Source organism: Mizuhopecten yessoensis, unplaced genomic scaffold (assembly GCF_002113885.1).
Source record: "Mizuhopecten yessoensis strain PY_sf001 unplaced genomic scaffold, ASM211388v2 scaffold1501, whole genome shotgun sequence".
NCBI lineage: Eukaryota > Metazoa > Mollusca > Bivalvia > Pectinida > Pectinidae > Mizuhopecten > Mizuhopecten yessoensis.
The window spans coordinates 116,585-129,046 of NW_018404078.1; the positions used below are offsets into that span (position 1 = coordinate 116,585).

Genomic DNA, 12,462 nt, shown 5'->3' on the forward strand with positions numbered 1-12,462 from the left:
CACGACAAAACTACTCTGATACAATGATATGTTGTACACGACAAAACTAGTTTGATACAATGATATGTTGTCCACGACAAAACTAGCCTGATACAATGATGTGNTTTTAGTACATACCTACAATCGTTCTGTTACATTACTCACCCTTACTTTTAATACCTACAATCGTTCTGTTACATTACTAACCCTTACTTTTAGTACATANCCACGAAAAACTAGTCTGATACAATGATATGTTGTACACGACAAAAATAGTCTGATACAATGATATGTTGTCCACGGCAAAACTAGCCTGATACAATGATATGTTGTCCACGAAAAACTAGTCTGATACAATGATATGTTGTCCACGACAAAACTAGTATGATACAATTACATTTTAATCACGACAAAACTAGTCTGATACAATGATATGTTGTACACGACAAAAATAGTCTGATACAATGATATGTTGTCCACGAAAAACTAGTCTGATACAATGATATCTTGTACACGACAAAAAAAGTCTGATACAATGATATGTTGTCCACGAAAAAGTAGCCGGATACAATGATATGTTGTCCACGAAAAACTAGTCTGATACAATGATATCTTGTACACGACAAAAATAGTCTGATACAATTATATGTTGTCCACGACAAATCTAGCCTGATACAATGATATGTTGTCCACGAAAAACTAGTCTGATACAATGATATGTTGTACACGACAAAACTAGTCTGATACAATTATATGTTGTCCACGACAAATCTAGCCTGATACAATGATATGTTGTCCACGACAAAACTAGTCCCATACAATTATATTTTATCCACGACAAAACTTGTCTGATACAATGATATGTTGTCCACGACAAAACTAGCCTGATACAATGATATGTTGTCCACGACAAAACTAGTCCCATACAATTATATTTTAATNTTACTCACCCTTACTTTTAATACCTACAATCGTTCTGTTACATTACCCAACCCTTACGTTTTATATATACCTACAATCGTTCTGTTACATTACNTCATACAATGATATTTTGTCCACGACAAAACTAGTCTGATACAATTATATTTTAATCACGACAAAACTAGTCTGATACATTGATATGTTGTACACGACAAAACTAGTCTGATACAATGATATTTTGTCCACGACCAAACTAGTATGATACAATGATATGTTGTCCACGACCAAACTAGTCTGATACAATGATATGTTGTCCACGACAAAACTAGCCTCATACAATGATATTTTGTCCACGACAAAACTAGTCTGATACAATGATATGTTGTACACAACAAATCTAGCCTGATACAATGATATGTTGTCCACGACAAAACTAGTCTGATACAATGATATGTTGTCCACGACAAAACTAGTCTGATACAATGACATGTTGTACACAACAAAACTAGTCTGATACAATGATATTTTGTCCACGACAAAACTAGTCTGATACAATTATATTTTGTCCACGACAAAACTAGTCTGGTACAATGATATGTTGTCCACGACAAAACTAGTCTGATACAATGATGTGTTGTCCACGACATAACTAGTCTGATACAATGATATGTTGTAAACGACCAAACCAGTCTGATACAATGATATGTTGTCCACGACAAAACTAGTCTGATACAATGATATGTTGTCCACGACAAAACAAGTCTGACACAATTATATTTTAATCACGACAAACCTAGTATAATACAATGATATTTTGTCCACGACAAAACCAGTCTGACACAATGATATTTTAATCACGACAAATCTACACTGATGCAATGACATTTTGTACTGCTTTCGGTTGGCGTAGGTGTTGTCAGCTACATTATGGAATAGCGTACTCGCCTTCCACAAAATGGCTGGGTATTTGATTCCCTTATCCGACGTGTATTAGTATCGAGTCACCTGTTCGAACGCCTGTGTTTACCTAAGGCACCTATGTAAATTGATAAATCGATAAATTTAAACCACCTTTTAATATTTCAGTTGTGATATTTAAAGCAGATTATCACGGTTATATGTATACTCTTTCACAGCCACGCGTAAAGGATCCACTGAAATATATGCATACAAATTAGAATTCAAGCCCCCATTTACGGCATATAAAGCGTACCTTTTAAATGAATATGAATTACACGCAATTGTCAGTGTGACAATTAGTATTCTACCTTAAATTACTTCCTAGTTGGACTCGCATGAAATTTGTAATTTGATGACAGCCTGGTGAAACCAGAGACAACTATCAACATCCATCTTAAACAAATAAGCCAAGTGAAAAACACCAACTGTAAGAAATCTAAACGATTTTTTTAAACAATAAAACCTTTGAAAATGTACTATAGTAATAGTAATTTGCTAATGCTAATGAAGTTTTGTTGTTATTCTTACAGGGAAAAACTAAGTTGATTAGGCAAAATGACCAGGCTTAAAACTTTGATATATAAGGGTCATATGATTCATGGTAAATTCATCCAGAAACTCAATGTTGTTATGACATCATACCCGTTCAAATCTCATTTTTATTCCTTACCATTACATTTTAATATACTTTTAACGATTAAACTACAAAACATAATATAGTTTTTTTCTCTCTCATTTATACAAGGGGGCAACACAATAGAATGAACAGCATATAATATCGGAAAATATTTAACTTCCATTGTAGAACAAGCAAAATGTGAATCTATCTATCAAAAGTGATTGCTATCAGCTGAAAGTACATTTTTTTCAAAAACCTCTGTTTCTGTTGTTTGTCCTAATATTACATTTTAATTGTTTTATGTGAAAAACATTATTCAGCTTTGCTATTCGGAGTTGGCTTTGTTTTGTGCAACTACAACTATAAATAGATTGACTGAATTGATCAAAGAAGCAAAAACACACAAATTGAAAAATTTCTGATAATGTTGCTAGTTCCCCCCTGAGTTAATTGTGATAATTTCAAATATGAATTTCAATCAAGAATTTCTTGGAGTTTCAATTTGCTCACTTGGCAGGCGTATCACACTTTGCTTGTTACGCATTTACTGTTGTGAGCTAGTACCATTGTTACGAATTTATCATATTCAGGCCTTAGTACACATTGAAATATATGTGTAAACAACTTACAATACAAGCCTCATTTCTGGACTCCTTTATCCATTTATATCGTAAACTGCTTTTGTGAATTCGTACGAATCACTATCGCAGTGTGATCAATGAGTTTAACGATATACCACAGAACAAAATTTCGAGTAGCTGTTAAATGAAATACGGTTTGTTGCCGACACATAGTGATATCAGAGACAATGGTTCGTACTGCATATGTACGAGCTTCATTAGTAAAGTCAAAACCCCTTGGTATAGATTGAGACTGCTTTGGAGATAAATGTGTTTTATTCAAATTCAATTCATCGCAAAATATTTACCCTTTATTTTTGCATAACACAGGTGACCTCATCACAAAACGTATTGAGACCGTGTCGGGCCGCATTACGTGACACAGACGTAGTTTGTTTACCCTTCACCGTAAAGCTAACGTGTAGGTATTTAATGCCTTTCCACTTGCCAAACATTGTTTTATAATTAATTAACATTGACGCTCCATGACCTGACCAGCGGTCACCCGACCCCATCTTTACCTCTCATTCCGACTCGCTGAAAGTTTTGTTACTTTACCCCTCTATTAACGTATCATTCTACAATATCCACAATGAACTCTGATATTCTCGCTAGTGTTGCCAATATCAATGAAATCAAAGACCCCGAAGTTATAAGCGAAGTCATTGGAAAACTCATGAATAACAGCCTATTCAAGGAGTCATTACTATCCAGCCTAGGGATACCCCAGCTCCATCGCCAGATAGCCGAGCTTGAGTCTCGGCTAGACGACATGGAACAGTACTCCCGCCGTAACTGTCTCAAGTTCCGGGGCATCCCTGAGTCCAACCACGAGGACACCGATTCGCTTGTTATTAATTCATGTATCGAACAACTTGGAGTCCATATCGATCTAAACGACATAAGTAGGTCGCATCGGGTCGGCCCCAGATCGTCACTACACCCCCGCGATATTATCGTCCGGTTCCTCTCCTACAGAATCAGAGCCCAGATATACGAAGCTAGGTTCTGTCTCTTCAAGAAACCTGTCGCAGATGACCAGCCTCCAGCTGAAACCCAGCCCTCCTCGGTCGTGAACCCATCTACCACCTCGCCCAAATCTCTCGCTCACCCAGCTCTACCGAAACTTTTTCTAAATGAGGCCCTCACCAGCCAGCGTGCCAAGGTTTACGCCAAGGCACGGTTTCTCAAGAGCAGGAAACTCATCAGCAGCACCTGGACCACAGACGGCAGGATTATAATTCGTAGCAACACCGGAGAAAAGGCTACTGTCACTACCCTGTCCGAATTATCCTCATACCCTGATCCACCTATCCGCCAAAATCGAACTGGCTCCAAACCCTCATCTGCTGAATTCCTCACTCCTAGACGTACTTACACCAAATTCAGAAACCAGTCCACCGCCAGTACAGCTGTTTCCAACCTGTTCACCCCTCTGCCAAAGGAATAAAGTGTTTACCATGTGTTTACCATATATTCTCATCATGTCGTTTATAGTGTTTCATAAGTAGTCTATAACTATATTATTCCATTATCTCCCAATTTATACATATATTAATTGATATTCACTCGAGCTAGAAGATACTAGGGAGAAATGAGTACTTTTGCTATCAGCTTTTTTATTGTACTACATTATCTTATGTTGATATACACACAACCAGAGACATACCATCAACCTCCCCTCCATGTGTGTCATGTATATATATTTATTTATATGAAAAACAAATATATTTTGTGTACAGACGTACATGTACCTTGATTTTTCTAAAAGGTAGGCATGAGTTGTAATTTCTAGTCTGTATCCATTTTTTTCTCTCTCATATATCCAAACATGCATGACATATATGTCCATGCCCATTGCATGATGAGTGTGTATATTACATGTTTATGAGAAGTTTATCAAACCAATCTTGCTAAAATTAATAAATCTAAACTTATGCTAAGTCTACATCCTTGATCAAAATAACAATCCATAGATCTCGATCACTTCTATGATAAACCATGGCCACAACCCATAAGATTGTACCCCCCCCCCCCTTCCTAGTGTAATGCAATATTATTTGTATACTAAATGAATGTTTTATTATATTGCAACCCAAAGGCCTATATAGTAGTTTCAACGTATACTACGGTATATATATATAGTACTGACAACCATATATGTCAACCTTACTATAGAATACCAGTGTACATGTGGTGTGTTACTTTATCTGTCAAATTCTCCTTGGTATCTATTTTATTAGATACATTTCCTATCCAGGTTACCGAATCGTAATCAATGCTAATCCTGATTGTCGACAAATAGTAGTAGCAAACTCTTTCATAATCACTGTATAAGAGCTGACATATCCCTTAATTGCATTAGTGTTACTGACATTCTTCTGTTTTGACTAGCATATATATATATGTCCTGCCATCCTTGCAACAATATTAGATCAGTCTTATGTGTACAGCAACTACCTTTGGTGTCATTCTTACCTTATTAATCATTAAATATTAGTAAGGTTATCTAACCTCTCTCAATATGTATCATGCATTTCTCAATTTCCCTCGTGGACAAATCCATTTTTTAAGAAAATCCTCAATGTTTACGAACAATTCATGGTCTGCTGCCCAAACAAAAGTCATCTATTCATCGACCCACGTGCGTATGTTATGTGTCGCGCGCAACACGCGTCATTACAAGCACANCATACCTACACTCGTTCTGTTACATTACTCACCCTTACTTTTAATAGCTACAATCGTTCTGTTACATTACCCACCCTTACCCTGTATTGTTGTTTCAATTTGAACCGAATAACGATGGTGGACAAAACGGCATCAAGTACGTAATAGTTTGAACTCGCGTTGGCAATAAAATGTGAACTAGACGGTTTGGAATCTATTCCCAGTATAAATAGTTGATTTAATTACAAAATCACAACCAATTAAAAAGCAGTTATGTCTACTGGGGTAATACAGCATCTTGTCTTATCACTGTGTTGAATCCTGAAAGGTGTATTGCAATGCCTGAAACCGGATGTACATATCATTGTAATACCAGAAATACACATGCATGACAAACCGTGTTACAAACACCCGTTAAATAACACTTTGTTGGCTCTAGATTCAACCTATCTTAATCATATCGTCAATATTGGGACAACTTCATGGCGTTTCATAATTCCAATTGATTTTTTACCTCAGAAAAAAATGGAATGGTGTCAAAATGTCGATATTCGTTTATTTCAAACTAGTCTTAGGAAATTACATTTTCATTAATATTTTGTAACCAAATTTACCCATGTGATGGACAAAATTTACACTATTTTCCATATTGTATGCGGTTTATGAAACTCACAATCGTTCCACTAAGTTCGGTAGAAACTTATCGAAATGAGAATTTACTAGAATTGTTTAAAAAAAAAACCATATGAATAGGAAAACCATCAGTTGTCACGCCGCTACGTACGCGGAGAATAGAAATGAAGTCGACAAGGAAAGGTACAAGTCTTGACGAAGGTAAGAGAAAAACGATCTTTGAAAAATATCAAATAGGGTTATATGGTAAAGCATGGCACTAAAGGGATAAGTTTAGGACGAGTTGCAAAAGATCTGGTAAGAAATAAAAACCAATTTGATTTAAAACCTATTGTTCTTAAAATTGTTTCCTTTAAATGGTCCTGCATAAATGTTCAAAAATGTGACACTAACCAAACCCAGGATGAATTTACGATTACTCAAATGTGTTCCCTTCTCCCGGATCTTGACGAATTGGCTAAAGATCGATTCATCGAAGGGGAACATATGCTTTAAATCACTTAATAGGTCAATCGTACCACTGTTTCTGCAATCAAACTCACAACATCGTGTTCTGCAAGATGCCAAATACAAGCATATTAACATCGAAATACACTGTTAGACAAAAAATAACCATATGATGTAGTTTTGAGCTTACGCCTATGGTTGGTTTTCTTAACCCTGATTAGATTCACATTTATTATGTCGAAGTTCAAAGATACTTAAGTTAGCTTAATATTTAAGGTCTTGTATAATTTTGCGAATGTTCATCATCGCAAAAGTGTCATAAGAAACACAATTGCATGTAGGAATTATTGAACTTTAATTTAAGGAATTGTGTGACTGTATTATGTGTATGATAACAGTGAAGGTTCTCTCACTATAACAAACAAACAGACAATGATGACAATTATATATTGTACCTCCAATTCCTTGCTTTCTACTGTCTATTTTTACTTATCTCCGTTGTGATGAATTAAACAGATAATGTCATTTTAGGACGTGACTCCATGTGTGTAATGTGTGTATGCATGAGTGCCTGAGGCGTTGTGTTGGTGTATTTTGCCTCTTTGTGATAGCGCGGATCTAGTGGCTATCTCACTGAACCACCTGGTCACATTATACTAACAAACGATAAACATGTCGTTGCGCTTGTGTATCGAGGGCGATCCATTAATTTAAAGAAGGAGCTGACCCTAAATGATAAAGTAATATCAACTATTATTTTCACTACTGTAGTAAACCCATTTGAGTTTAAACCTGCAAAATCTATACAATATCTATATATTTCGCTTGACAAATATGTTTGTGTTTGGTTTCAAAACACATAGTTTTTTCGAAAGATATCTTGATATATTTGATATTATTAAAATAAAAAACAAACAAGCAAACAATAACACTATTTAATCTGTTGTGTAGACTAGCATTGCATTGAGGATATATACAAATGTACGACAGTCGTTAACTTCAAGTAAAAATGATAAGTTATCATTTATCAGTTATATAAGTATCAGTTACCTTTGTTATGCAAGATACGGGTTCTCAAATAATCGTTTAAATGTTCATTTTTATCTTTGTAATAAATAAGGTAAGATGTGACGTTGTGGTTGATAACTAACTCATCCAATGACAAACTCAGGGCTCATAAAGTGTTTTATCATATTTGGCAGTGGAAGATCATTAATCTTTTGTCTGAAATTTTTGTCCAGAACACGCCACACGAATAATGTCGTCAGATGAAAAAGAGTTCTCGGAGAGCTTGCCAAAAACAGGAGCCAGCTCATGATTTCGGTATTCCCCAATAGGGATTCTGGAAGTTCTGAATCCATGACACCCTCGTGAAGGTAGGGAAGTCTGCTGATGTTGTAGCCGGCCGAGTACAATAGAAGGACAATGTCCCAGCACCCCAGGTCAACTGCAAGTTCCATGGGATCGACCCAGTACTGGGTGTGAGCCGTCCGATACACCCGTCCACGAATGTCTGTCCGAGCGTTCCACTGGAGCAAGGCACGGACACAACCAGCATCCTTCGCTTTCACTGCCACGAGTAGTGACGTCACACCCAACGGAACTAAAATGCATTAAATAATATTGCACACGTTTTAAAACTTCGCGTCTAAACATGACATCTGTTTGTTTTATTTGTAAAGGTAAGTATGCAATGTAGAGGAAATTAACTAGCTTTCAAGATAATACATTATGTACATATATAAGATCATATTTAATACAAAATGTTTTGTTGTATTTATAACGATCCCCTAAAATAACAAAACAAAAAACCAAAGGAACTTGGACCGAAGGGCCAAGTGATATTTAGCTGGTAGCTTACTTGGATGGAGCCTTACAGTTTACCTTTTCAATGTAAACGAAGTCAAATTAAAGTTGAAAGTTTAATTTCAACTGGACTTAGAAGTCATCGTATTAGACTGGTAGATTCCCTTGATGGAGCCCAACAAAGTTTGCGAACAAAAAATATGTCGACTTACTTTCAAAGTCACAGAGGTCAAATAGGTATAAAACTTAAAACGACTTCTTCTGAAGAACCAAAAGGCTAAGAGTTGTGATACAAGACTGGTATAGTTCTAGGATGAAGCAAAACAAAGAGTGCAAACAAATGACCTTTTCCTACTTTTAAGGTCACGGAGGTCAAATATGGATACAACTTGAATCGACCTCTACTGAATATCAAGGCATAAAGTCATGATGTAAGGCTGATCGATTCCTTGGAAGGAGCCCAAAAAATAAAAATGAACCAATTGCGAAGGTCATGGGGTGAAATATGTCTAAAACTTAAAACGACTTCTGCAAAACTGAAAGGCCTACATCTGTCTTATTTTCAGGGTCACAGGGGTCAAATATGTCTAAAGCTTCAAACGACTTCCTCTGAAGAAACCAATGGCCTAGATTCATGGTAGTTCGTAGGTATATTTCTTGCATGGAGGCTAACAAAGTGTCAAAAAAACCTATATTGATTTACTTTCACTGTCATCGAGGTCAAATATTTGAAAAACTTCAAAAGGTAAGTCCTAATGTAATGATATTTTGCTGGCGAGTTTCTGTTATCGAGTCTTGCAAAGTTTGCAAACAAAATAACCCTTAGCTAATTTTGAGGTAACAATGGTGAACCTTTGCATCAATGTTAAACTCCTGAAGAATCCACACACTTGTAGGGAATTCGAAAGGTTCGGATTTAGAATAACGATTTCTAGACGAGTTATTAATATCCCTGTGACTCTTGTTTGTAATAGTTACATTGAAAAGGAATTTTTTGAAGCGATCATGAGGGACAAACCTAAGATATTATCTTAATAGTATACAACCTGACGGGAACATGTAATCCGGATATTCAGAATCATGGTCAACTCAATGTTTTACTGTATACTTACAGCTAGTGTTGGGGTCGGCCCCACAGTCCATAAAGAACCGTACGAGAGCCTCGACTCTGTAGGCAGCCGCCTTGCAGACTGGGTTTGAGTTCTCGCGATAGTTCATGTTGAGATTTGCTCCAGCCTGTGTAAGCATGATGACGACGGTCATAAGGTCCTCATCTACGTCACGGCTGGCGTTTTGTAGGCGGAAGGTCTGATATATGAGATTAGTGAGAGGAGTCCTGCTGGCCGTGTCAAAGGTGTTCGGGTCCGCCCCAGCTCCTAGTAAGACCTCCACAACAGCCGGGAGCTTGTTAAGAGAGGCATACTGTGAAATACAACAATAGCATCTGTTGACTAGTTAGCATTAGGAAACGTAGGTGATATCCAATAGGAGATTTATTATGATTGAAATCCAAGTGAACTTATTCCCTTATTTTATCTTCATGTAAGACCGGCATCATTTATATACTGAAAAAACCCCCAAATTATTCTAAATTATAAACTTTCCTACTAGAGATGCTGCCTTGACGACAATATTCACGAAAATCGGAGCAAACCAGCTACAGCAGAAGGGTCACAGACATAAAAGGACGCACATTATCACATGCTTAATGATACATTTCAGTTCGTCAGACATATGAACCTAACCTGCAAAGCGGTTCTTCTACTTCTAAGGTCCTTAAGGTTTACATCAGCACCTGCGTGTAAAAGCATCTCACATAGTGCCACGTTGTGGCTGATTCCAGGTCTGGAACACACGGACATGAGAGCTGTCATGCCACCCCAGTCTGTCTGATCGGTCACGACGCCATGAACCAACAACAAATGCAGGAGTTCCGGTGAACCAGACTCAACGGCGCTGTGAATAGCAGCCTTGCCGAACCTGTCCTGTGAGTGGACAGCTAGCGGATCACGTGACAACAGCTCTTCAGCAATGTCATTTAGCTGTCGAACCATACAGTACATAAGAGGCGTCATGTTCCATTCATCCTGTGCCTGGATATTTGCACCATAATCCATCAATAGTTTGGCGCATTCCAAACGATCCTTTTCACAGCATATGTGCAACAAGGATTTCTCACCAAAGTATTTGTAGTGAAGGTCCGCTCCCTTTGTGAGAAGTTGTGTTAGTTCGCCCCTGTCATCGAGTTCCACAGCGTGATAAAGTTGAAGGGCAACCTCTGATTGGTCTCTGCAGTCATGTGACATGATGTAAAACTAAGATCAGGGAAATTACATCACCAAAGCAAGCTGAAGGTAGCTGAAAAACAAGTTTAGCAACAGTTATTTTAGCCAATCCAGATATGCCACAACAAAGCTCAAATTTGCATCTAAAGTTTATTTCAAATAAGAAAATAGTTCTGAAATTGGAGATTGCGACTACGTAGTCTTGCAAAGTTAATAAATGCCGTTGGCATTTCACAAAGTTACGGTAGAATAACACAGAAGAGGAAACAATGGAAACCAAAAAATAGGCGATACCTTAACTTTAACAGTTGGTAATACATCATCCTTTACAGCTGAACAAGAGACCATACCTCAACATCAACAACTGATCATAACTAAGTCTAAACAATCGGCAATACCTATACCAAAATTATAGATCTTACATTGGACCTAAACTTTAATGTCATGCCTTAACTTAACCTGAACAATACCTTAACCTGAATAACAGAGCATACCTTAAGCTGAACAACCGAGCATACCGTAACCTGATAGAACAGAGCATACCTTAACCTGATCAACAGAGCATATACTTACCTCATCAACAAAGCATAGCTTAACCAAAACAACAGAGCATGCCTTCAACGGAACAACAGAGTATACCGTAACCTGATCAACAGAGCATACCTTAACCTGATCAAGAAGCATACCCTTAACTGAACAACACAGCATATATTAACTTGATCAACAGAGCATACATTAACTTGATCAACAGAGCATACCTTAACCTGAACAACAGATCATACACTAACCTGATCATCAGAGCATACACTAACCTGATCAACAGAACATACACTAACCTGATCATCAGAGCATACACTAACCTGTTCAACAGAGAATACACTAACCTGTTCAACAGAGAATACACTAACCTGAACAACAGAGCATACCTTAAGCTGATCAGCAGAGCATACCTTAATATGACCAAGAGCATACCCTTAACTGAACAACAGAGCATATATTAACTTGATCAACAGATCATACCTTAACCTGAACAACAAAGCATACCTTAAACTGAACAACGGAGTATACCGGAACCTGATCAACAGAGCTTACCTTAACCTGACCAAGAAGCATACCCTTAACTGAACAACACAGCATATATTAACCTGATCAACAGAGCATACATTAACCTGATCAACAGAGCATACATTAACTTGATCAACAGAGCTTACCTTAACCTGACCAAGAAGCATACCCTTAACTGAACAACACAGCATATATTAACCTGATCAACAGAGCATACACTAACCTGATCAAAAGAGCATACCTTAACCTGATCAACAGAGCATACCTTAACCTGATCAACATAGCATACCTTAACCTGAACAACAGAGCATACACTAACCTGATCAACAGAGCATACCTTAACCTGAACAACAGAGCATACACTAACCTGATCAACAGAGCATACCTTAACCTGATCAACAGAGCATACCTTAACCTGATCAACAGAGCATACCTTAACCTGAACAACAGAGCATAC

At 37.3% G+C, this 12,462-nt stretch overlaps 1 protein-coding gene across 3 annotated transcripts in view; it reads right to left on the bottom strand.

Moving 5' to 3' along the window:
- Positions 1-7,783: 7,783 nt before the first annotated feature.
- The window catches only part of LOC110463170 (ankyrin homolog), an 8,504-nt gene continuing 3,825 nt past the window's right edge, over positions 7,784-12,462 (bottom strand). For all 3 annotated transcript variants that reach the window (XM_021517559.1, XM_021517550.1, XM_021517568.1), the window contains exons 2-4: positions 10,401-11,013; positions 9,768-10,077; positions 7,784-8,452 (exon numbers count right to left, since the gene is read on the bottom strand). In XM_021517559.1, the coding sequence (XP_021373234.1) occupies positions 8,001-8,452; positions 9,768-10,077; positions 10,401-10,961 (1,323 nt within the window). In that variant the 5' untranslated portion in view covers positions 10,962-11,013 and the 3' untranslated portion in view covers positions 7,784-8,000. The remainder of the gene's footprint in view (positions 8,453-9,767; positions 10,078-10,400; positions 11,014-12,462) is intronic.